Source organism: Gopherus evgoodei, chromosome 10, assembly GCF_007399415.2.
Source record: "Gopherus evgoodei ecotype Sinaloan lineage chromosome 10, rGopEvg1_v1.p, whole genome shotgun sequence".
NCBI classification, from domain to species: Eukaryota; Metazoa; Chordata; order Testudines; family Testudinidae; genus Gopherus; species Gopherus evgoodei.
In genome coordinates, this window is record NC_044331.1 from 51,593,073 (window position 1) to 51,620,205 (window position 27,133).

Consider the following 27,133-nt stretch of genomic DNA (forward strand, 5'->3'; position numbering starts at 1 on the left):
ACTAAGGGTAGGGTTGTTGCTTTTAGCACCTGCAATAAAAACTGAGTGGTTATTAGCTGCCTTTTTCCTCAGAATAGCTGGCGAATGTTGGGGTGTCGCTACTTTATGACTTTCGTTTGTACTGCACCTTTGAAGCAGAAGGATCCCACGGTGCCTTTCCTGTATTATGGTTTGCATTGCTTCCACACACTACTGAAATGCAGCCAGCTCTAGAGAAAAAGACAGCAGCTGGTTAACACTGCACCACAACAGTTTAGGACAGAAAGTGGAGTGCATTGTATCTAGTTTAAACTGTAGGAGGGATTTTAAGTAGGCAAGACATAATTAGTAAAATAACGTGGGCAGGGTTAGCAACCCAACTTCTGCAAAAAGTGCATCAAATGGTCTGGACCTCAGTTCTTTGTCTCTTCCACAAAAGTTGCTGCTGATTTGATTCTTCTGGACATGGCTTCAAGGCTCCTGATGCAGAGATCAACTGTGGCTGAGTCTCCCTCACTGGTTTTCTTGACCCTTGGAATATCTGTCAATGTGATGCAAGTTTGAGACTGGTATATTCTTTGGACAGACTGGAATTTTAATGGCTTCAGGATGAGCATATTCCCTGAAGTGACTGAAATGCAGGAATTTTGCTCTGATAAAATGGAAACAGAATTGAGCCTAAATTTGTCTCCACTTGAGGTGTCTATACTTGGAGCATAGCAGCCAGATGTAGTTTATTCCAGATTCCAAAGCGAGATTTCAGACTTTTGGCTGAAACACATTCTCACTTGTCAGACCAGTCGTACTTGGGCAAGAACGATTCTTCTGGCTTGGCAGATTTCTGATTACTTACTTCCTGGTTATGCAGTGTGTGTGACAGATTCACCTGTGCTGTTGAGAAAGATGAACACAGTCCCTCTTTGTGCCAGCAAGGGCAGTTGGGGGTTTTGGGGGGGGGGGTTCACTGCCAAAGAAGGCAGGCAGTATTTCTATTGCCTCCCTCTCCTTGGGCTTCTGCCAAGAGAAGACAACTTTCATCTTTACCAGCGCTCCGTCAGAGTCATAGGCTGAAGCAAGGTTGCACTGAATCAGTGTACTCCTGTGGCTTGGCCATACTTCCTTCTTAATCCAAATTACCCTCTCTTGGTGCTGATGCCGGTGGAAGCTGAGCCTGTGCTTCTGATTGTACTAATTTCCTTTATTTAACTATTTAAGTATGAATAATAGTATGTACTGGAATGAATTGTACTATTGCCAGCCTCAATAGATCAAAAGTCATGTATTGGACCCATAAAAGTAATGAGATTGGCCCCCAAAATCATGAATTACAAAAAAACCATAAAAATCACAGGTTGTGGGGGTTAGTCTGTCTTTTGACTTTTTTTAACTTCTCTCTATCCTCAGCCAGTGTTTGAAGAATTTCAGATTCAAAAGTCAACTGTTAATGCCCACAAAAATGCATACCTCTCTGTAGCGGCTAAGATAGATCCCCTGCTCCTAATTCCCCCCATCATGACACTGCTTCCCCCTGCTCTGGAATCCCTCATCACTTCCCTTCCCACCCCTGTACTGCCTCCCCCTGCTCCATACCCCACCATCCCTGCTCTGCCTCCCCCTGTGTCAGACCCCACCTCCTGCTGCCCCATTCCCCTGCAACCTCCAGTGCTCCCCCACTCTCCCCAGCCCCTTTCACCATGTCTCTGCAGCTCCTCACAGTCCCTGTGCCCTGCCTATTCCCCAGAACCATAGAGTTGTAGCCATTTTGTCTGTAGGCATGGCTTCAGTCTTATTGAAAATGGTGGTGGTAAAGTGCCCCCAGGGACTTTATCAGCAGTGTGTTCAGAGCATATACACAGTGGAGGCCAGATGAGCTGTAATGCCTAAGCTTAACCAAGCTGAACCAAAGGGCTTAAAGCATAGAGAGCCTCATTCTAAGTTCTGCTGTAGCCTTTTTACATCATCCTGGAAGAGTCACAAGGTCTTAAAGTGGGCAGTAACAGTCTCCTGTGCAGGGGACCTCCCAGCCCTCCAGCTCAGAGGAATTCTCAGCCCAGCATAGAGCTAGTACAAAGGCTTTGCACTGGTCCTGCTTCTAATCTCTGGAGCGGGGTGAGTTGAGACTAGTGTGTCAGAGATATGGCTAAAGCACACTGCACGACTGCTGTTTTCTATAGAGCCACGGGAAGCAGAACATAGGGAAACCTCAGGGCTGCTCATCTTAACTTATGTGTGAGGACCAGGCAGACCCTGTACAACCCCAGAATATGGGGAACCCAAAAGTGGCTTAGTCACCTCCTCTGTCCCCTCATGCCCGTCCCAAGTATAGTAGTAGAATAATTAAGAATCTGGCCCATGGATTTTGAAATCTCTTCCCAAGTTACATCCAAAACTCTTTGAATTAAAATCTCTGCCTTCACCATATAGTTACAAATGTGATTCAAAGAAAATAGGACTAAAATCACCTGCCAATAGTCTCTTGTGGGTTTTTGTAGATTCTTTTTTAATGATTGTCAGCTTTAGTTAATCAAAATTAATTTTACTCTTGGCTTCCCTGATTTCCAATTAGTATTTATTGAGCAGCACTACAGCCATTGAACTTTTGGGCACTTGAACGGGAAGCAAGGGTAAGCTGTAAACAATCAATCTGCTCATGAATACCCCTCTGGTTCAGCATGTGTGTGTTTTCATTAACAGTTACAATAATCAGATATATTTCTAAATTGTTCCCATTTCCCATCTCCTCTCAGCTTAATAATTATTTCTATAATTCTCATCCCTGGTGAGAGCTTTTCTTGTAAGATTTAATTTAAAGGAAAACTCCTGTGTATTTTGAAGTATATGCTGATCAGCACAACTAATTGCAAAGAGCAAATCACTTTAAAAGAAAACGTGCAAGGCCTAATTTTTAGCCTGGCCTACCTTTTTGGAAGGCACAGCTGATGTCATTGTGATGTGTGACTACCTGGTATGTACGCAGAATTGGGTAATGACATTAGTTGTGCCTGCAAATAATTAAAAGTGCATTTATATGCATCTGCAAATTATGAGCACAAGAAGAGAGCCTGTGTTTTAAAAATCTGGCCCTAAATGTCATAAATACCAAGTAACAAAGAAACAATTAACAATAAAAGAGGCAGATGCCATCATGATTTGGAGGAGGACTGAGAGAAAGTACAAGCTGTCTGTGTGCCAGGGAAAATAGGGGCTGTCAAAGGAGTTAGATTTACTTAAGCTTTGTTTAATTTAATAATGGTTTAACAATGTTAAATTAACTTGTTTGGTTTTTGGAATAAAATTTACCTTACAACAGTGCAGGCAGTCCCAGAGAAATCAGTGAGATCTGCTTTCCTTTCAGACATAGTCTGCATCACCAAGTTAGAGCGTCCTCCTGAGAAATGTCCGTGAATTGGAGTTTCCTGTGCAAGATCATTCATAGCTCTAGTAAGCTAAATGGCAGGTATATGTGAAAATGGTTCTGAAAATCCATTTTTAAAAATACATCAATGGGTTTGTCATATAGAAAATATAATTGCTGGACATTTCTGATAAGACTCCCCCCCTCCATTCTTCAAGCACTTATGCACTTGCTTAACTTTACTATTGCGAGTAGTCCCAATTGTAGACAATGGCACTAATTGTGGTAGTAAAATAAAGCGATTACACAAGTGTTTGCAGGATCAGAGTCTTAGTTCCTTTTTTTCCCAGATAAAGAAGCTGTGAAAATCCACTTGAATTCTTAGGTCTTCTCTCCTTCCTCCCCTAAATAAGAACATAAGAACGGCCATACCGAGTCAGACCAAAGGTCCATCTAGCCCAGTATCCTGTCTACCGACAGTGGCCAATGCCAGGTGCTCCAGAGGGAGTGTACCTAACAGGCAATGATCAAGTGATCTCTCTCCTGCCATCCATCTCCATCATCTGACAAACAGAGGCCAGGGAAACCATTCCTTACCCATCCTGGCTAATAGCCATTTATGGACTTAACCACCATGAATTTATCCAGTTCTCTTTTAAATGCTGTTATAGTCATAGCCTTCACAACCTCCTCAGGTAAGGAGTTCCACAAGTTGACTTTGCGCTGCGTGAAGAAGAACGTCCTTTTATTGGTTTTAAACCTGCTGCCTGTTTTAAACCTGCTGACTTTTTAAATAACTGCAATGATGCTCTTGTTTTCCAGTCCTGCCATCAGATCCGCAAATGCAGATCTCTGCATTTGTACAGATTCAATTTGGCATAGGAGTCTGTGCTAGTGGCTCTGATTTCAGGATTGAGCCTTACTGTAGAAACTGGCATGGATTTCTGCAGTGAAGGGATGAGTGAAACTTCATGCAGCCAAGGACATTGAGGGAGGCAGGAGAGAACACATTATGTTTTCATAGATGTTTGAAACCTAAATTGCTGAGGATCAACAGTTTTGTCTGAACGTTACCAGTTAGTCCAATGCTGATGTACGTTTTCTGTGGATGGCTACCTGGGTTACTAAAAGGAGTCTGACATGGTAATTTTTTATTCTTAAAAAATAAATTCCTTGCTATTTCTAATATCCTCCTGGACAGTGGGAATGGAAGCCTGTTTCGTTTCTCCTGGTGAATGATAAACTGTTTTACTGTTTGAAGGAGACAAGGTGGTGAGTTAATGTCTTTTATTGGACCAACTTCTTGTGGTGGAAGAAACTTAAGCCTGGTCTACACTACAAAGTTAGGTTGATGTAAACCATCTTGCATCAACCTAGTTGTGCATGTGTCTACACATTGTCTCTCACCAATGTAAGCGCTCCACAATGCTGACACAGTAATACTACCACCCTGAGCAGTGTTGAGCTATGATCGAGGTATTGAGGTCTATGCAGTGCAAATGTAGACACACTGTTACCTATGTCAACCCTAACTGTCCTCCAGCAACTGTCCCACAATACCTGACGCTGATCACCCTGGTAACAATTGTGAACTCTCCTGCCCATTGGTCACTGAGACCCGAAGCGCACCTCCCTTAAAACCATGAATGTATTTTTAAATGCCTTTTTCTGATTGTCCATCTTGGCAAGCACACCTAACTGCTCTACGTTGTTGTGTGCAACTGCCCAGCTGACCATGCCAGCTACACGTTCCAGATGTGCTCCAGCCTGGAGTAGACAGGAGATATTGGATCTCCTGGGCCTGTGGGTAGAAGAGGCTGTGCAAGCACAGCTACATATCAGCTGTAGATATGTGGACATCTATGAACAGATTGCATGGGTGATGTAGAAGAAGGGGTACAACAGGAACCAGCAGCAGTGCTGCATGAAAGCAAAGGAACTGCTGCAGCCATATCAGAAGGCCATGGAGGTCAACAGTGGATCCAGTACCAAGCTGCAAACCTGCCGCCTTTACAAGGAGCTGTGTGTCATGCTTGGCGGAGACCCCACCACCACCCTGCACACCACTGTGGATATCTCCGAGGAGCCTGAATCACAGGCCCCAGGCATGACCGTGGGGTCGATGAGGAAGTGAGGGAGGATCGGGGACTTGCGACCAGGGCGGGAGGGAGCTATGCCAGGAGCCAGGATCTTTTTGAGACTCCACCGCAGTCTAGTCAGTCCCAGCAGTCAAACATGGATGAGTCCATGATTTTAAGTGTGTAGCAAAGTTATGAATTTAAGCTCCCAGGCTTGTCTTTTGAAGATGTTGTGCAGGTTTCCTTTGAGAATGATGACTGACAAATCAGATATGGAGTGATTGCTTTGTGAAAAGTATTTGCTCAATGGTGGAAGGGTGTTTTTCTCATTTATCATTTTTCTGTGTGAGTTCATTTGAGAGCATAGTGAATGGTTTCACCTACTTAGCTGTCGTAGGGGCATTGGCATCCCCAGTATGCCATCCTTTTCATGGGCCAGCTCAAGGAAGAATTACTGGACAAATACACCACCGAACCAGCGATGTAGCTGAGATACATCCATATTTTCATCCTTTGTACAGATGTCCTAAACTTCCTCAAATATTTCCATCATCATTTCAACAACCACCACTCATCCATTGAACTCTGTCGGAATGCTTCCGGAGCAACATCAATCTCCTGGGCACCATGAGCAATGGAACCCCATGGACAACTATATACAAGAAACCCTGGATCACCCCAATTAGCTTCACAGATCCAGTAATCACTCCCAAACACACCAAGAAATCTGTTATCTACAGCCAGGTACTCAGATACCATAGTTCTGAGGAGAAAGTCTGGGATACACACCTTAACACACTTGAAACAGCCTTACTAAACAAGGACACACACCAGAGAAGTAGATCGCATCATGGAACACCCAAATACCCCGAGAGAAGGGGGGGGGAAGCACTGGCAAAACCCACAGACATCTCTCTACTACTATACTTAGTACGCCTCACAACATACCTTTCACACTCCATAGTGCCTATCGCAACATGTGGTACCACATCCTGGGCACTGAATGCCCCAATAACAACTATGTAGGTAAAATGAGACACTCAGTACACTGTGAGGGATCATGAGCCTTGAACCCCAGCTTGCAGGTCCCTAGTTAGTGCCCAGAGCCTGACTGCCACGTGGCAGCTCACCTAACCCACTGGACAAGAGGACCAGTGAAGCTCTAGCTTGCAAAGGGCTCTGCCCGTGAAGCTCCTGATTAGGGGAGACATACAGCCCCACTGGTTGGCTGGGACTCTATTTAAGAAAGAGGCAACAAATAAAAGAGTTATCTGAGCAACTAGGTGAATTCCTTGCTGTTTGTTACTACAGACCCTGTTTACTTGCCTGAATCATGAGCCTTGTCTGTTTGTGATTCCTGTTTTCCTTATCCCAGACCACTGTCTACTTCCAGTTCCTGCTTTCCTGCCTTGCTGCAGGTCTCTGCTCCTATGCCCTACTCCTGATGCTGACTCCGGCTTTGACTCCTGGCTTGGCACCTGACTCTGACTCCAGCTTGGCACCTGACACTGTCTCTGACTCTTGGCTTGACTCCTGAATCTGTCCTGCTCTAACATTTGGGTTGGCATCAGATTCAGATCTTAGCTAACTCTAACCATTAGGCATGACTGCCTCCATGGTATATACAGCTTGCTTGGATCACTACTAAATTCTTTGAGTGGGCCCAGCTGAGGGTGGACCCAGCAGAGTTCCCTGAAGGGGCATTGGCACTGCATGAGCAGGTGATCCCCCCCTAGGCAAACAGCTGAGCATTGCAAGCACAGAACGCAAAGCTGTCCACTGAAAATCAGGAGTCCATCAACTCCATGTAGAGAATGGTGTGCTTCAGGCCTATCTAGCTGCACTGTCATCTGAGCTGGGACCTGCTATTCCTGTGCCCAACTAGAAGTGTTCTCCTACTGGCTTTTGTATGTTACCATTCCTGATGTCTGATTTGTGTCCATTTATTTTTTTTTGTAAAAGAATTCAATGACAGATTTTAAAGGAGCCATCCTTCAACAAAAAAAACTTCAAAAACAGACTTCAAAGAGAAACTGCAGAGCTACAATTCATTTGCAAATTTAACACAATTAATTTGGGCTTGAATAGGGACTGGGAGTGGCTGGCTCACTACAAGAATAATTTTCCCTCTCTTGGTATTGACACCTCCTCATCAATTATTGGGAGTGGACCACATCCACCCTGACTGAATTGGCCTTGTTAACACTGGTTCTCCACTTGTAAGGTAAGTCCCTTCTCTTCACATGTCAGTATATTTATGCCTGTATCTGTAATTTTCACTCTATGAATCTGAAGAAGTGGGGTTTTTTACCCATGAAAGCCTGTGCCCAAATAAATCTTTTAGTCTTTAAGGTGCCATTGGACTCCTCATAGTTCTTGGAGCAGATATCCCCTCTCACTGCCTCACTCTGCAAAAACAGCAGTTTCCTGTGGTCTCCTGAGTCCAAACAGGCTGAGCAAATAAAACTTGTATTTACCACTGCTCCCATATTGGTCATCCCCGATGCCCTGGAAGCCTTCATCATAAAAGCGCATGCTTCCAACTTGGCAATCGGAGCAGTGCTATCCCAAAGGCACAGTCCTAAACAATTGCGACACACATTTGAGGAAAGTAGGGTAGATGTCCAGCCCCACTGATTGGTTGGGATGCTCTACTTAAACCAAAAAGCGGCACAGGAAATTGTTTGAGCAATTAGGTGAATCCCTGAGTGACTGTTACTATTCACCCTGCCTACTTTTCTGACTCCTGAACTCCACCTTCCTGCCTGTCCTCTCCAGGTCTCCTCACTCCTATGCCTTACCTCTGACTCTGGCTTGGCACCTGAGTCTCTCTGCTGCTCTGACCTTTGACGCAGGACCTGTCTCTGTCTCTGGCTCCGATTCCAGGCTCCTGACTCTTACCATTAGGCATGACAGCCCACAACCTGGTCCCCATGTGTGCTCCCATGAATGAACTCACAGAAAAATGATAAAAGATACAAACAGCATATTACCTATGAGCGAACACTTTTCACAAAGCAGTCATTCCATATCTGACCTGTCAGTCCTCATCCTCAAAAAAACCTGCATGACACCTTCAAAAGATGAGCCTAGGAGCTTGAATTTATAATTTTGCTAGACACTATAAATCCTTGATTCAATTAAAGACACTGGATTTATGACTCATTACAACAGTCTGTTATCCACTAACTATTACCGCAGAGATGTTAACTACACATGTAACCTTGAATGGTCTTTTTCAACTCCTGAGGCTTAATAATTTGTTCCACCTTGTATTAAGCTGTGATGATCAGATTACCTTTCTCAGATCTGAAGAAGAGCTTCCTGAAGCTTGAAAACTTGTGTGTTTCACCAACAGAAATTGATCCAATAAAAGATAATACCTCACCCATCTTGTGTCTCTCATATCCTGGGACCAACACGGCTGCAACTACATTTGCCTGTACAGATGAGTGCCAAATCCTCTTCCACCCATAAATTGACCAGGCTCATGAGGCTTTCAGCAACCTCTGCTGTCCACCCAAGAGTACCATTTTTGGTGAGGGATGTTGAATTCAAGTCAGTCAGCACCTCCTCCCCCTCTGCCATGAGTCTTAGTTGAATTGGGAAGGGGGAACTGGACAGGACATGACATCTACTGATTGCTCCTTCTAGCTAGGTTAGTGGTAGGGGTTCTGATCACTCCTTAGGCCTAGTCTACGCTTAAAACTTAGATGTAGACACAGCTCGGTCAACAGAAGAATCCTTCCATCAATGTAGCCTCTGTTACTCGGGAAGGCGGAGTTCCTGCAGCAGCGGAAACCCCCTTCTGTCACTGTAATCTATGTCTACACTACAGAGTTATTGGTGTCACAGCTCCAGCACTCTTAACTATGCGGCTCTAAGCCCTGTAGCATAGACAAGTCCTTAGTCTGGTTAGCTGAGGCATTTGGCTCATAGGGCTGAAGTAGATCAGATGTATGTTCATCATTTGTGGCCTTTTTAATATCTTTATTGAAAATAATAAATTAACCTTCTTGGGTACATTTTGAGCAAGGTGTATGGGGTATTAACCCATGTAATTTCCTTTAATATTAATGACAAGAAAGTGGCTGAAACTGTGCTCTTGAAGGTGTTCCCAGCTCAGAGCAACAGTTCTCCTCTCACTTTGAAATGATGTCTGCATTGCTAATTCTTAACACTGGCCTCCATTAACTCTGACCTTTTTCATAGCCTCCCGTTCTGTGGTGCTCTCTGAGCAATGAGTCATAAATATTAAATTCCACTCCATTTATTATGCACACGCCTTTGTCGGAGTTGCTCGATCACCCTCAGTTCTGTGACTGTTAGTTCCTTTGCATGATGCTTGAGTATATTGATGTGTTTTTATTTCCTAGGAATTGAGAACGGAATCCATTGCGAGACCTCTGGAGATAAATGAGACTGAAAAGGTGATGAAAATTGCCATCAAAGATGTTCTGGTAAGCAGAAGCATCTGGTAAGCAGACGCATCAGCAAACACATTCCAGATAGTTTGAAGATCTCTCTCAGAGTGGGCAAAGATTGCATTATCATCAGCATACTGAAGTTCCACAATAGATGTTGTGGAAATCTTACTCTTGGCTTTCAGCCTGCTAAACCTGAACAGCTTCCCATCCATTCTGTAAATGATTTCAATGCCAGCTGTAAACTTCCCAACAATTAGGTAAAGCGTGATGGCAATAAAAACCGCAAACATGGTGGGAGTTCCTAGGGCTAGAATGGCGCTGGGCTCTCTGGGATATGGTTACTTTGACTCAAGTCTGCGCAGTGCAGTGTGGATGCCAGAGCCCTTGGTTCGAGCACTGATCAGAACAGTCTTAATGTAGGCTTAAAATACAGTGTAGACGCTCAGGCCCAGGGTTCCCTAACATGGGAGAGCTGATTCAATTCCCACTACTTCGCCGCTTACGTTGCAGTGTAGGCATACCCTTATTTTAAATTCTCCCACACTAGTCCACTTCAAAGAAAAGCATTCTGTTTCCAAACTGGAGGTGGTGCTGAGCCTGCATTTTAACTGAGGGAACATTTATCTTTAAATAGGTAGAATTCCAAAGCGAACCTGAAGATTTTAACAAGATTTTTTTTAAATGGCCCCATCCTGTGATCCTGAATGGCAAGTGTCAGCTCTGAATTTTAATTGCTGCAGGACAAGCTAATATCTGGTGAGGTCTATTAATTGGCCAACAACTCAGTGGCATTTCTCTGTTTGGCTGTAACACGATCAGTGGCAAAAGAGTTGGTAGTGGTTAAAAAGAGCATGTAGTCAGAACACCTAGGAATGTACTGAGTCAGGGCAATCTATCGAGTAGTCTCCACCAGTGGGGTTCCATGAAACCCTGGCCATGCTAAATTGGTTATCTGATAGGCAGACTCCTAAAAAATGAGTATCAGTGCAAACACTGCCCGTCCTGCTCTAGGGCTGAAAACATCCCAGAAGCATAGTTGCCCCTGCCAGCTGGGGTATGGGGGAATCAAGCCCAAACAAATTAAATTATTGAATAGCTAACTGTATCCAAGTATCAGAGGGGTAGCCATGTTAGTCTGGATCTGTAAATGCAGCAATGAGTCCTGTGGCACCTTATAGACTAACAGACGCTTTGGAGCATGAGCTTTCGTGGGTGAATACCCACTTCATCAGATGCATGTAGTGGAAATTTCCAGGGGCAGGTATATACATGCAGGCAAGCTAGAGATAATGAGGTTAGTTCAATCAGGGAGGATGAGGCCCTGTTCTAGCAGTTGAGATGTGAAAACCAAGGGAGGAGAAACTGGTTTAGTAGTTGGCAAGCCATTCACAGTCTTTGTTTAATCCTGAGCTGATGGGGTCAAATTTGTAGATGAACTGAAGCTCAGCAGTTTCTCTTTGAAGTCTGGTCCTGAAGTTTTTTTGCTGCAGGATGGCCACCTTAAGGTCTGCTATAGTGTGGCCAGGGAGGTTGAAGTGTTCTTCTACAGGTTTTTGTATATTGCTATTCCTAATATCTGATTTGTGTCCATTTATCATTTTCCGTAGAGGCTGTCCAGTTTGGCCGATGTACATAGCAGAGGGGCATTGCTGGCATATGATGGTGTATATTACATTGGTGGACGTGCAGGTGAATGAACCGGTGATGATGTGGCTGATCTGGTTAGGTCCTGTGATGGTGTTGCTGATGTAGATGTGTGGGCAGAGTTGGCATCGAGGTTTGTTGCATGGATTGGTTCCTGAGCTAGAGTTACTATGGTGCGGTGTGCAGTTACTGGTAAGAATATGTTTCAGGTTGGCAGATTGTCTGTGGGTGAGGACTGACCTGCCACCCAAGGCCTGTGAAAGTGTGGGATCATTGTCCAGGATGGGTTGTAGATCTCTGATGATGCGTTGGAGGGATTTTAGTTGGGGACTGTATGTGATGGTTAGTGGAGTCCTGTTGGTTTCTTTCTTCTTTTCTCTGCGGAAAAGGATAAATGGACACAAATCAGATATTAGGAATGGCAATATACAAAAACCTGTAGGAGAACACTTCAACCTCCCTGACCACACTATAGCAGACCTTAAGGTGGCCATCCTGCAGCAAAAAACCTTCAGGACCAGACTTCAAAGAGAAACTGCTGAGCTTCAGTTCATCTGCAAATTTGACACCATCAGCTCAGGATTAAACAAAGACTGTGAATGGCTTGCCAACTACAAAACCAGTTTCTCCTGCCTTGGTTTTCACACCTCAGCTGCTAGAAGAGGGCCTCATTCTCCCTGATTGAACTAACCTCGTTATTTCTAGCCTGCTTCTTGTTTGCATATATATACCTGCCCCTGGAAATTTCCACTACATGCATCTGACGAAGTGGGTATTCACCCACGAAAGCTCATGCTCCAAAACGTCTGTTAGTCTATAAGGTGCCACAGGACTCTTTGCTGCTTTAACTGTATCCAACACACACATATATCAGAGGAAGCAGAGCTTCAGGATTAAATAGCTATGCCAAATCAATAGATACACTAAGTGATCTCTCCATCTGCTTTTTCTGCTGTTCACAGTCTATATGCATCTTGAATGTTGTTAATATGTATTGATATCCTAGGCTGTAGCTCCAGTAAGCCAGTCTCAGCATATTAGAGTGGATAATTTAATGGGAAATATCAATAACTCAAACCTACCTCAGCTGGTTAGTTCCAGACCAGTTAATGAAATGATCTACTCTAGCTGAACAGCATATAACCTTCACTGCTGGAATTTCAACAAACACATAGCTCTGTCTTAATTAAACAACTTTCTTAACGATCAGAGTTTCAAAGGAGCAAATGCTTTGAACATACCCAGCACATTTTAACATATGTGAAGGTTTTTTTACCCTTTCTCTTCCTGATTGAAGTAGAGTATGTAGCACTATTCTGATTGCAATTTATTTTTGAAAAGATGACCATGGCAGGGCTAAGAAAAAACAAAGAGATCAAGACCGATTAGGTTCTTTTAAAATGTGATATTTGTCAGGAAGTAGTGCTAGTCCTGGAGACCTTAGCAGGGTTGCTATTGCACTTATAACGAAGAACTCTGTTGCTGCAAGAGGAACCCCAGGAGGTAATCTGGTTAAGGGAGACCAACTGTTCCCTGAGCTCTAAGGAGCACAGAGACAACACCCCCTCACTGCACCCCTCTGTGGGATACAGCTTTCCCACCCTCACTCCAGCTGGCTCTGTTGACCATTGGGTATGCTGGGGGACGGGGAGACAGAGCCATCACTGTCCCTTCTGTCCACCCCTCCCCATCTTCTTTCAGGCATCACATGCCCCTAGAGGAGTCATGGCTGCAGTACCCTAAATGCATTCCTTTTGCATAAGACTATGAGAACAGTAAGACTAGGTCAGACCAAAGGTCCATCTAGCCCAGTATTCATCAAGTGATCCATCCCCTGTTGCCGATTCCCAGCTTCTTGCAAACAGAGGCTAGGGACACCATTCCTGCCCATCCTGGCTAATAGCCATTGATGGACCCATCATCCATGAATGTATCTAGTTCCCATGTATGGGCCATGCAGGGGAGAAAAGACTGTCTACTCTCTCCCACCCACCTCATGCACACACAGCCAGGAAGAATCTGCATGCCTGGTAGTGTTTACAGGATCAGCCCTCTTATTTTTATGACACAATATACTTCGTATGAGTATTGTCAGCCTTGGAAAACTGTTATGAAAATGTACCTGGCTAGGCACCAAATATAGTGGTGCCTTTGCCAGAGTGATGATAATGGTGATAATGAAAAAACTATTTTTCTTGCCTGCCAAGAAATAGATTACTCATCTTGGGCACATGGGCATATAGAATTTTGCAAGTCTGCCTAAATTGGCTGAATTGCAGTTGCTTTGGGAAACATATCTTTGAAATTCCTCATTTTGAATTGTTGAAAATCTCAGCCATAGTGCTGCATCTGAGTAGAATTCTCCATTGAATTTCCTTTTTATTTAACTGAAGGCAAACAGAAATGGAAAAGTACTTGGATTGCATTTTCAAATAATTGCTCCTTTGAAAGCATAATCACTGCAATAAACACAGCCTTACTGGTAAACTATATTGCAATTACAACAGCACTAGGTTCAGTTTAAATCTACTGTGCATTTGAATGCGGATTCACTTTGGTTCAGGAAGAATGAACTTGAAAAAGGCTCAGTGGATACTGAATATAGGAACTTCTCCCAGGGGGTAGTAAACTAAGTCCTTGAATTTATTGGAACCAGCCGAGTGACCCTGGTTTGGCACAGGCAAACCTAATAATGGTTTTCAGTTACAGTTGTAACAGTGCCTTTAGGCTTTATAGTCATTGCATCTAAAAATCACTTTACTCACCACTAAAATGCAGGCCACTCTGGAGTGGGATGTGACAGCTGTTCAAAATCGCAATATCGTGTAACAGTTCAGGACAAGAACTGAAGAATACACTGTCCAGTTGAAACTGCAGAATGCATGCACAGAGGCCATATTTGGTCCCAAAACAATGGTGCTGGTTTATTTTCATGCAGTGTCAGTGCTCAGCAGTGCAGAATAATACTGTGTAATCTATATCTAATCCCAGGATCAGAAAGAGGAAAAGCCAGCTGTTACGACAGAACAGAATTTTCTCTGTAGTGTCCACAATAAATACGTTTGATTTGTAAACCAAATAATAACCTTTCTAATGCTGTCAGTGAGACCCATGATGTAAGAAAAGCTAAATGATGATTGTAATAAGAGTGTGACACACAAGAATGCTGGTGGAAGACTGATCTTTGCCTGAGCCTGGATGCATAACATGGCTGATGGTTACAAAATTCTGTGATGACACAAGGTGCAGGATAATGCAGAATCAGGCTAGGAGTCTGAAAGATGATTGGAGTTACACTTCTGCAGGCCATGACTCAGCCACTCATTCTCTCTTTCAGGAACAAGTCCAGAAGACTAAGGACATGTTGAATAACGTGGCCTCGGATGAAGCCAACTTGGAAGCCAAGATTGAAAAGAGAAAACTGGAACTGGAAAGAAACCAGAAGCGACTGCAGACCCTACAGAGTGTCCGGTAAAGACTATGTACCTTTTATCCGCAGCAGAATTAGTATAAATGGTGGTGAAGTATCTTCTTAATTCCCACTGTAGTAAAGATTGATTAGTCTGTAAAAAATCCGAGAAATATGATGGCCTCTGAGGAGTGCGCTAAATGTAGTGATTTGCCATTGCAAACATGCCTAGGCTGTAAATATTAATTTTCCAATCATCTGGTTTTGAAACTGACTAACATTTTGCTACTGTCAAGACAGCCAAAATGTTATTTTATTTTTAAATTGTCACTTGAACTTTTCAAAATGATCAGACTTTAAAAAAGTCATTAAATCCAGATGGTATCTCTGGGTGCAGAGGCTTCTAGGAGAAAAAATGGTGAAACATGCTGCTTGATTTCTAAGATATTCCTAACTTTTCCAGACACTGGTAGGTAGTAGATGAAGAAACAGGTCATGAAGTATCCTTGGATGCGGAAGGGTCATCAAGAGAGCATCCTGGACTGCCATGCAATCAAGGCACACACAGTCAGGCCTTAGATTTGGTTTCTAGCTTCAGTCATATTTGGATCTTGTATTGAGTATGAGCAGTTGCTTGATCTGTGATCTCTTTAATGAGAGAGAATAAGGAAATCAAGGGGATGGAAGTGCCTTCGTTATGTTTGTGTATAAATGCTGTCAGGGTTCCCGCCCCATTCTGAACTCTAGGGTACAGATGTGGGGACTCACATGAAAGACTTCCTAAGCTTATTTCTACCAGCTTAGGTTAAAAACTTCCCCAAGGCACAAATTCTTCCTTGTCATTGGACGGTATCACTGCCACCACCAAGTGAGTTAGACGAATATTCAGGAAAAGGACCACTTGGAGTTCCTGTTTCCCCAAAATATCCCCCCAAGTCCCTTTAACCTCTTTCCTAGGGAGGCTGGAGAATAATATACCAACCAAATAGGTAAACAAGGTGAGCACAGACCAGACCCTTTGGTTTTTAGTGTCCTAAAAACCCATCAGGTTCTTAAAAGAAGAAAAAAAAAAAAAAGTAAAAGAAGCACCTCTGTAAAATCAGGACGGAAGGTAATTTTAGAGGGTAGTAAGAGTTAAAACACAGAGGATTCCCCTCTAGGCAAAACTTTAAAGTTAGAAAAAACAGGAATAAACCTCCCTCTTACCATAGGAAGATTCACAAGCTAAAACAAAAGATAGCCTAACGTATTTCCTTGCTATTACTTACAGTTGTAGTCTTAGATGCTTATTTCAGATATGATTTTAGTAGATGTATTTTTTCTGCCCTGGTCCCTCTCTGTCCTGGAGATAACAACAAAGAGAGCACAAAACAAAACCTTCCCCCACAGATTTGAAAGTATCTTCTCCCCTTATTGGTTCTTTTGGTCAGGTGCCAACCAGGTTATTTGAGCTTTTTAACCCTTTATGGGTAAAGGAGGGATTTTATGCTACCCTTAGCTGTATGTTCATGACAAATGCCATGATAAAAATCCTGTCTTTACCAGATGGAGGCACGTGGGGTGGGGGTGGGCAGCAGAGCAGAACTGGTCTGTGTGCTACAAGAGCCCCAGGGTGGCATGATGATTCATTGCTGGTGGGTGATGGCACGCAGCAGACACATTATAGGACAGTTTTGTTGCAGAGAAATAACATATCCTGGCAAGCACAGATATCAAGTAGAAGAACTCTGCTAGCCTGCTGTGGGGCTGGACCAGGGGGTCTCAAAAACGCAGCCCGCAGGCCACATGTGGCCCGCAAAGTTATTTTCTGCGGCCCACGAGCTCCTCACAGCCCCCCACCCTCCCCTAGCGTTTACCTAGAGCAGCTCTGGCCAGGCGCGCACCGGGGGCAGGGCAGGCTCCCTGCCTGCCTGCCCTACCCCTGCGCTTCTCAGGGAAGCGGAAAGAATGTGGGGGAAGAGAGGCGCGGGGCGTGTGTTGATGTTGCTTCAGGCAACGCTCCCAGCAGCTCCCATTGGCCGTGGTTCCCCGTTCCCGGCCAATGGGAGATGCTGGGGGCGGTGCCTGAAGCAACAGCAACACACGGCCCTGTGCCCTTGCTCCCCCACGTTGCTTCCCAGAGTAGCACAGGGGCAGGGCGGGCAGACAGGCAGGGAGCCTGCCCTGCCCCCAGTGCGCGCTGGGCCAGAGCCCACCCCTAAACCCCTCCTGCAGTTGAACCCCCTACCCTGAGCCCCTTCCTGCACCCTGACCCCCTGCCACACCCTTCCTGCACCCCAACCTACTGCCCTGAGCCCCCTGCCATACTCCAGCTCCCTACTGTACCCTGCACGCTGACCCCTGCCCTGAGCCCCCAGCTGCAGCCCACACCCCTCCTGCACCCCAGTCCCCTTCCCTGAGCCACCTGCTGCACCCTGACTCCCTGCCCTGAGCCACCTGCTGCCTCGCACCCCTCCTGCACCCCAACCCCCTGCTCTGCACCTGACCCCTTGCCCTGAACCCACTGCCACACCCCTCCTACACCCCAACCCAGTGCCCTGACCCCTTGCCACACCCCTCACCAACTCCCTGCCCTGAGCCCCTGCCACACCCTACACCCCTCCTACAGCCCCTGGCAGCAGGGAGGAGGTGGAGCTGGGGTGGGGATTTCGGGGAAGGGATTGGAATGGGGGCAGGGAAGGAGTGGGAAGAGGCGGGGCCTCATGGAAGGTGTGGAGTGGGGGCGGGGCCGAGGGCAGCAGGGGGGAGGTGTCAGTAATGCAGCCCTCGGGCCAATGTACTAGTCCTCATGTGGCCCTCGTGGTCATTTGGGTTTGAGACCCCTGGGCTGGACCATGCCCACTTTGAGGTATGGAGCTTTGATCAGCAAGAAAACTAATCTCTTGCTAGTGTTGTCCTTATTGCTAGGGGAAAATTCTGTCTTTCTGCTTACATGGGCAGGTGTGGTGAAAGGCTGCCTACAATTCTCCTTTGCCCCAGCACACCTGTGCAATAGAGGGTAGGATTTTGCCCAGTGATTCTAGTATCTTTAAAATAATGTGGAGCATTTAGAGTGAAGAGAGATGCTTTTTGGATTAGGCTAGTAGTGGGAATACAGAGGGAACTGAGAAAAGGAAAGTGCGTGTTGCAGAGTTCTGCAGCTTCAAATAGTTTTGTTTTCTGTGTTGTTTTGTCTCTGGGCTCTCCAGACCAGCCTTTATGGATGAGTACGAGAAGATCGAGGAGGAGCTGCAGAAACAGTATAGCAGTTATCTCGAAAAATTCCGTAATCTGGCCTATCTGGAGCAGCAACTGGATGATCATCACAGAGTAGAGGAGGAGAGGTTTGAGGTAAGGAAGTTTTGTATTTCCAGACAAAACATTAGCTTAGCTAAATGTACTTTTTTAACCTCTGCCCCATCGTGCATGCCTCTGTTTATTATCTAGCAATAGCCAAAAAGATTTTCATTGCCTCCTGCCACTTCCCACAGCAGCAGGATAATTAATACATATCCTCAGAGCTGTCTCTCCACTAATAAGATCATCATTTTTATGTTCTCTAGTTTTGAATTGGAGAGATCTTGAGCAAACAAGATAGCACACTTTTAGCTCATAAGTCAGTGGAGTTAAGCTGTTGTAAAATCTGCATAAATTAGATCAGCATCAGGCAACTGCTGTCTTTTCCAGTCACTGCAACTTTTCCCCTATCATCTTTTATTTCTCCTTTTATCTCTCACATACTTCCCAGGGTTCACGAAGAACCAATTTTCAGCAATTCTGAACTCCCTCTTTCTAGTTCTTTTAAAACCAATGGGTGCATGTTGCAGCGCACGTATTTACAGTTCTTTAAGTGCTTGTTCATGTCGATTCCAATCAGATGTGTGTGCACACGTGCACATTGGCTGGAAGATTTTTCCCTTAGCAGCATCTGTTGGGTCGGCTTGAGTGCCCCCTGGAGTTGCACCCTCATAGCGTCTTAATATATAACCCTGATGACCCGCCACCCTTTCAGTTCCTTCTTACCGCCAGTGACGGTGGCTGGAACTTCCCTTGGCTCTTGCTCAGCAAGATTTTTCTCTATTTCGTTGTACATAGTTAGTTCTTAGTGTTGTTCGAATTAATAGTTTAGTACAGTACAGTGTTTGTTGGGGGTTTCCCACCCCGCACTCTGGTGCTGTGGTATGCTGCGGTACCTGGGTTTCAAGAACTGCGTGGTCTATGCCAAATGCATGCCGAAAAGTGACCCGCTCTCATCGTGTCTACAGTGCCTGGGGGAGACCCATCAGAAAGATCGTTGTAAGATCTGCCATGAGTTCCATCCAAGAACACTTAAAGGAAGAGAACAGCGGCTCAAGGTGATCCTCATGGAGGCAGCCCTATGCCCCCACTCCAACCTGGGCTCGAGAGACCCGATCCCTATGGCGTTGTCCTCGACCTGGAGCGCCCTGGCGTCATCGGCAAGTTCGGCACCGGGGAAGGACTCCTCCAGGGGTGCTCGGCACCGCCATGGCTCCTCACAGGGCCTGTCTGACAGTAGGTACCGCTCTCACTCGCCGGTGTCTCAAAAGAAGAAAAGGCTGGACGACCGTTCTCCTCCGGCTAAGCCACGAGATGTGCGACCCCAAGCGGGCCAAACCTTGGCATCTCCTTCTGGAGCCATGTCGACTCCTGCCCAGGTGCGGCAGTCAAGTCCAGCCCCATCTCCATCACCGGCACCTACACAGCAGCTGCAGCTCCCGTACATGCCAGAAGCATACTAGGTTGCTTGAGACCTCCTTTACCTGATGTCACCATTCTTGCCTGCCAGAGAGGAACCCTCAGCACTGACAGAACCACATCCTCTGGTACACTCTAAAGGGAAGTCAGCTATAATGTCAAGATGTTCCCCTTCGCCTTGTCCATCAACACCTCCCCGAGCTCTCAACGTTTGAGGCATTGAGGATCAGCTCCTTCATGGTCTTCAGTGTCTGAGACCTCGGAGTCGGAGTCTGACTCCTATCGCTTGTGTAGGAGCAGAAGTCATAGAGTGAGGTCAGGTAGAGACAGAAGGGAGAATCAGGAGTGGCCTCTGCAGTGGCAGAATCGACCTTAGTGGCCCTTCTGGACCCCCTGGGCTTTTCACCAGAGCCAGGAAGGAACCCAGAGCTCACAGTCAGCAACATCTTCAGTGGCCTCCGCCGCTTTCGTACTGCCTTCCGCTGCGCATCTGCCCTCAGTGCCTACGGTCCCTACCCCTTTGCCTCCCACCCCATAGTCGATTCCGGCACCGTGCTCAGCTCCAACTGCGGCACTGGCCCTCATGGCGTCGACGCACCCATCTCCCACACCTGTATCATTGTCGACATCAACCTCGATGCAGGCACCTGTGGTCCCGGTACCAATGTTGGCACCAGGCCCCCCAATACTGGCAGCTCCCTCCGTTGAGACTGATGCCAACACCTGTTACAATGCCTATGGCCCCGGCACCGTCATCGGCGCCACTTCCTCCAGCGCTGCCCTGGGAGTCATGTGACCCCTCCGGGGCAGGTGGTAGGGAGTTTCCACTACTGGCACACGCTTCCTCCTCGTTGCCAAACGAACCGTTGGCAGGGACAACCATAGTGCCTGTGTTAGAGGACAACGGAGTCCTGCAGCTGCTCCGCAGGGCTTCCCAGAGTCTGGGCATCAAGGCTGAGGAGGTGGTAGTGGAGGTGGATCCCATGGTGGACATCCTAGCACCCTCAGGACCTTCATGGGTAGCCCTCATAAAAATGATTGTAGACACCACTAAGACCCTGTGGTAGACTCTGGAATCCTTGCCACCCATTGCCAAACACAATGAGCGGCAATATTTTGTACCTTCCAGAGGCTTTGAGCATCTGTACTCCCACCCACCTCCAGACTTGCTGGTGGTCGATGCAGCTAACCAATGGGAAAGACAGGGCTTCCAAGGTCCTTCCCCAAAGAATAGGGATGCTAAACACCTAGACTTTGTGGGTAGGAAGGTCTACTCGACTGGTGGTTTACAACTCCGTATTGCTAATCAACAGGCCATTGTGAGCAGGTACTCTTATAACACTTGTGCAGCAATGGCGAAGTTCACAGAGCTTGTCCATTCGGATTCTCGGTCAGAGTTCACCGCCTTGGTAGAAGAAGGGAAGCTAGTCTCCCACGCCTCATTGCAGTCAGCGTTTGATGCTGCAGATGCTGCCACTAGAGTAATGGTGACAGGGTTAGCTATGCAGCAGGAGGCTTGGCTGCAAGTCTCAGGGTTACCCTACAAGGTCCAGCAAACCATTCAGGACCTCCCATTTGAGGGCGAGACTCTGTTTTCAGAGAATATGGGCAAATGGCTCCACAGCTAAAAGACTTCCAAGCCACCCTCAGATCCTTGGGCTTGCATACCCCTGCCACACAGTGGAAACACTTCCTCCTGCAACCTCCTCAAAGGTTCCAGTAGCAGAACTGCCAGGACAGTTCTCAGAGGAGGAATTGGAGCAGCAGGAGGAGGCAATACCCCTCCACTAATCAAGATTCTGTGTAGCCCAAACCACCGTCTGGCCCTAAACCAGCCTTTTGAAGGTGCGGTCGAGGACGATGTTCCAGACTGGATCTACCCCACCTTAACTTTTCCTCCCAACTATCCCCTTTCTACCACGCATGGTCCCATATCACGTCGGACCTCTTGGATGCTCTGCACGGTAGAGAGAGGATACTCCATCCAGTTCTGTGCCCTCCACCCCCCTTCCCCATCCCTCTTCAGAGACCCTTCTCACGAGCAACTTCTCATTCAGGAGGTGCATTCGCTCCTAGCACTAGAGGCAGTGGAGGAGTTTCCACTGGAACACAGGGGCGAGGGTTTCTAGTCCTGCTATTTCCTAATACCGAAGGCCAAAGGTGGCCTCAGGCCTATCCTGGACCTGCACAACCTCAACAAGTTTGTGAGGAAACTCAGGTTCTCTATGGTCTCCCTGGCCTCCATTATCCCTTCACTGGATCCAGCAGACTGGTATGCTGCCCTCGACTTGAAGGATGCATATTTTCACATAGCAATTGGGCACAACCACAGAAATGGTTCCCATTACCAATTTACTGTCCTCCGATTCGACCTGTCAGCAGCAGCTTGAGTATTCACCAAGTGCATGGCAGTCGTCACCGCCTTTGTGCGGAGACATCGGGTGCAGGTGTTCCCGAACCTCGACGACTGGTTGATCAAAGGCCGCTCCAGAGATCAGGTGGAAGCTCAGGTGGCATTTATCAGAGCCACCTTCAAGAATCTGGGCCTGCTCCTGAACAAAACCAAATCGACTCTCTCCCCAGACCAGAGGATAGAGGTCATGGGGTGGTACTGGACTCAACTCAAGCCACAGCATTCCTCCTCCAGATGAGATTTCAGGCTCTCAACATCATGATCCAGGGACTCATGCAGTTCCCCACCATCACTGCGAGAAATTGCCTGAAGCTTCTTGGGCATATGGCAGCCTGTACATATGTGGTACGACACGCCAGACTCAGGCTTTGGCCATTCCAGTCGTGGCTTGCGTCAGTGTACAGACCTGCCAGGGATAGCTTGGACAGGATTGTGACCCTGCCTCAACCTATCCTCAGCTCGCTCTAGTGGTGGACAGACATTCAGCAGGTGTGCTCAGGAGTGCCTGTCGCTGCCCCACAGCCATCCCTAGTGACAGACCCATCAGATTTGGGATGGGGAGCACATCTGGAGGACCGCAGGACTCGGGGCTTCTGGTCACAGACAGATCTCCGTCTTCATATCAATGTCAGGGAGCTCAGAGCGGTGCGCCTAGCATGTCAGTCATTCTGCCCTTATCTAGAAGGTCGATGTGTATCGGTCATGACGGACAATATGACTGTGATGTTCTATATCAACAAACCGGGGTTCACGCTCCTCTCCCCTGTGCCAGGAAGTTCTACACAGGCTATGGGACTTTTGTGTAGAACACTCAGTCGATCTACAGGTGTTGTATCTTCCCGAGGTCCAGAACGAGCTGGTGGACCACCTCAGCAGGTCCTTCCACAACCATGAGTGGTCCCTTCAGCCAGACGTTGCATGTTCGGTCTTTCGGAGGTGAGGCTGTCCTCTGATAGACCTCTTCCCACGCAACGCAACAGGAAGTGTCAGCAGTTCTGCTCCTTCTAGAATCACAGTCTGGGTTCCAAAGCAGATGCATTCCTCGTCCATTGTGGGGAGCTCTTCTATACGCCTTCCTGCCAATACCGCTTCTCCACAAGATCCTGCTCAAGATCTGCAGAGACCAAGCTCAGGTTATTCTCATAGCATTGGCCTGGCCCCATCAGCATTGGTATACATCTCTCCTAGACATGTCCGTGGGACCCCCGATTACCTTGCTGCACTTTCCGGATCTTCTTACTCAGGATCACGGGCGTCTCCAACACCCGAACCTGCAGTTGCTCCATCTCACAGCATGGAGGCTCCATGGTGGAATCCATTCGAGTTTTCTTTTTCAGAACAAGTCAGACAGGTCCTTCTCGGCAGTAGGAAACCCTCCACTAAGGCCACATACTTGACCAAGTGGAAGAGATTTTCAGTCTGGTCAGCACAGCGCGACTTGCCCCCAGCGCTAGCCTCTGTGCCCCACATTTTGGATTATCTTCTCCACTTGAAGCAGGAGGGTCTCTCCTTGTCTTCTATAAGCATGCGCCTGGCTGCCATCTTGGCTTTCCGTCTGGGAGTACAGGGCTGTTCAGTTTTCGCTAACCCTCTAGTCAGCCACTTCCTGAAGGGCCTCGACAGGTTGTACCCACATGTCCACCAACCGGCAATAGCTTCAGCCTGGAGAGTGTCTGAGCTCAGGGCTCTAACATTGGAACTTCCCTACACCGTATTTTTTAAGGACAAGATTCAGCTCAGACCCCATTTGTCCTTCCTCCCAAAGGTTGTGTCGCAGTTCCACATCAACCAGAACATTTTCCTCCCAGTTTTCTACCCTAAACTCATTCGAGTAGCAGAGAACAGAGGCTCCACACTCTAGATGTCCACAGGGCACTGGCCTTTTACATCGAGAGGACGAAACCGTTCAGGAAGTCAGTACAGCTCTTTGTGGCAGTAGCGGACAGGATGAAGGGTCAGCGAGCTTTGACCCATCACATTTCATCATGGATTGTGTCATGCATTAGAGTGCTACAGTCTAGCAGGGATTCCAGCATTCCCCATAATGGCACACTCTATAAGGGCACAAGCTTTATCAACAGCATTCCTGGCTCAAGTCCTCACCCAGGAAACCTGCAGAGCGACAACGTGGTCATCCATACACACTTTCGCCACTCACTATGCAATTACTAGGCAGGCCAGAGATGATGTGGCCTTTTGGTAGAGCAGTACCCCAGTCAGTGGACAACTCCGACCTCACCTCCTAGATTTGGCTTGGGAGTCACCTGATTGGAATTGACATGAACAAGCACTCAAAGAAGAAAAAATGATTACTCACCTTTCATAACTGGTGTTCTTTGAGATGTGTTGTTCATGTCCATTCCAATACCCACCCTCCTACCCGTCTGTCAGAGTAGCTGGCAAGAAGGAAATGAAGGGGTGGCGGGTTGGCAGGGCTATATATTAGGTGCCATGAGGGTGCAACTCCAGGAGGTGCCCAGGCTGACCCAACGGATGCTGCTAAGGGAAAAATCTTCTGGCCGACATGCACGTGCGCACACAAACCTGATTGGAATGGACATGAACAACACATCTCGAAGAACAACTGTTACAAAAGGTGAGTAACCATTTTTTATCAGGTACTCTTTATTTCCTTTGGGCTTTTCTACATGGCAAGCCAAGGTGTGACTCTACAGCTCACCAGCTTGCTTCAAAGTAACATCTTGTGTGGACACTGCCACAGTGGACTAGAAGTGCCAGAGTGCAGCTTGACGTACTACATTTTGCAAGCTGACTTTCACCGTCCTATAGCAGTGTCCACACAGCATGTTAGGTTGCAGCAAGCTGGTGCACTGTAGATTCACACCCTGACTTGCAGAGCAGAAACTTGTCATGCAGACAAGCTCTTACTGTTTTCTCAGTGCTTTGTCAATTAGTGTGTCTAATAGTCTCCTTGCACAAGGTTCTCTAACCTTCTCTTAACTGAAAACTGCTCAAAAATAGCTATTAAAAGTTTAGGCATATTGGAGTTCCCCCTCATGTGGCCTTCATTCTTGTTTTGTATGAGTCTTGTGTGTTCCCTTGACTCCCTGAGTTGCATTAGTTCAGTTTGCTTTCTCCCTTTCTTTTATATTTGGATTTCCTGATGGATTTCTTTCCTTCCTTCCTCCTTTTCCATTTCATATACAGGTTGCCGCAAATTTTTCACCAGTCATCCTTTCAGCTACTTGTTCCGTGTAGTTTGTGTTACTGCTACTGTCAATCTTTGGGTTTACTTCTTATCATTACTAGCCCATGCTTTTTTTATCCTTTATTTTAACCCATACATGTTTACTGTTTCCACCTTTCACATCAGCCTATACTTCAGTAATTTGTGTATGTATTGTGAAGTGTTTTTGATACACAAAGCTTCCTTTTCTCAGATCTTAGTGTCTTACATATGTAGATCATATCCTTCTTTGCCAGTATGAGTTGCCCCTACCCCTGGCAGAAATATTCTGCATTGAGGGGCTGTGCATGAGGCTATTCGTACTCAAAGTATGTATGCATGTTAATTTTGCTTTTGCAGCATGAATTTGCATCCATTTGGGGTCCGAAAATGAAAAGTTACAGAATTTAGCTCCATATTTTTGTATACCTTCCCCCATTGGGGATTAGAAATTCCTTCTAATCTCTTTATGCTGTTCTCTTGCCCAGAAATCTGTACTGAAAGTGTATTTTGCATACTGCAGGTTTTTGTGTGGAAATAGGAATGGTGAGCAGCAAAGCACAGTTGATGAGGGAGGTTCATAGGAGATGTAGGCTGCTTTATAACCATGGGGGAAACAGGATCATTTAATAAAATCTATGATATCTGCCACAGTACAGACATATTGTGAGAAAAGTATTTCTACATGCTGATTGGACAGCACTAGTACAGCTGTCTTGCTCCATTGTTCATATGACGTATAAAAGAAACTGTCTAAAAGATAACAAGGGTCTTGAAAAATTGGTGTATGATTGACAGGTCAATCAAGGAGTTTGACAGTTTAGTAATCCATGTTATCCAGTTTCCCATTAGCTTCCCTTTTTATCAACATCATCGCTTTGATCATTAGTCCATGTGTTTTTAATCCATAGCCAGCCTGATATTTTCGCCCCTTTGGTTTATAATGCTGTAGTCCATATGCAGATCCTTGGCAGAAAAGAAGTACATACATCCCTGACTGAAAGAAAACTTGTAATGAAGCCTAAAATCTGATTTCTCCTTTCTGTTCAAGTACTATCAAATCTTTATACTGGGACTGGAAATATTTTGGACTGCTGTTTGAGACCATTTATGAATTTCCACATGGCAATTAGTAATGAATTTGCATCCAGCTGTTCAGAGGGCTTATGTATATAGCACCTCATATATCCCACAGACACAATATCTACACATACACATAGGGTTATAGATATTTATTAAGGTGATACATAAGCACCACGCAACTTTAAGGCATATAACAGCTTGTAACAAAAGGATATGTGTTTCTCCATTCCATGAGGTGGGTACTGTGACTTTGTGTGTGCAAAAATGTATTTTTAAGACATCTGTCCTGGGGAGAAGTCTTCAAGAAGAAGGTATGGTTTATACCTAGATCTGAATGCCATCAGGCTTGAGTTCACTCTCTTCTTCCATACTCAGGGCCCTGCCACTGAGTGCATTGTGTCCCATATCTAAGAGTCCATGCCCAGGTCTGACAACTGCATGGTCCCTGTAAAGTATGGTTGTTTGTGGGAACCCCGTGTTCATTTAAATATTTGTGTATTGAAGTCAAGAGGCATCCGGCAGGAAATCTCTTCCTGGGCTACTCCAGCAGCATTAATCCACTTCCCTTCCCTCCTACGTTTCAGTTATTGTTGATGCTCTAATAAGCAGGCTTGCTCCAGCCACCACTTGCATCACTTGTTTTGTGGCAGGGCAGTAAAACAACAGCAAGAAGAAGTGCTTTTAACCTGTGATAGACTTTCAGGGGATTCCATCAGGGACATCAGATCACGCGATAGTTTGTATTGCATGTTTATGGTGTACTAAACATATCTAGAGAATAGTATTGACTTCTAGATTAGGGAACCAGAGAACTATGATTCTTGTGGGGTAAAATGAAACTCTACATCACATCCTATTAAATA

The 27,133-nt window shown here is 46.1% G+C and overlaps 1 protein-coding gene across 1 annotated transcript in view; it reads left to right on the top strand.

The window, feature by feature from the left end:
• The window catches only part of CLUAP1 (clusterin associated protein 1), a 163,134-nt gene that overhangs the window by 47,449 nt on the left and 88,552 nt on the right, over positions 1-27,133 (top strand). The window contains 3 exon segments of the mRNA XM_030577763.1: positions 9,789-9,872; positions 14,821-14,954; positions 18,081-18,222. Of these exon segments, the coding sequence (XP_030433623.1) occupies positions 9,789-9,872; positions 14,821-14,954; positions 18,081-18,222 (360 nt within the window).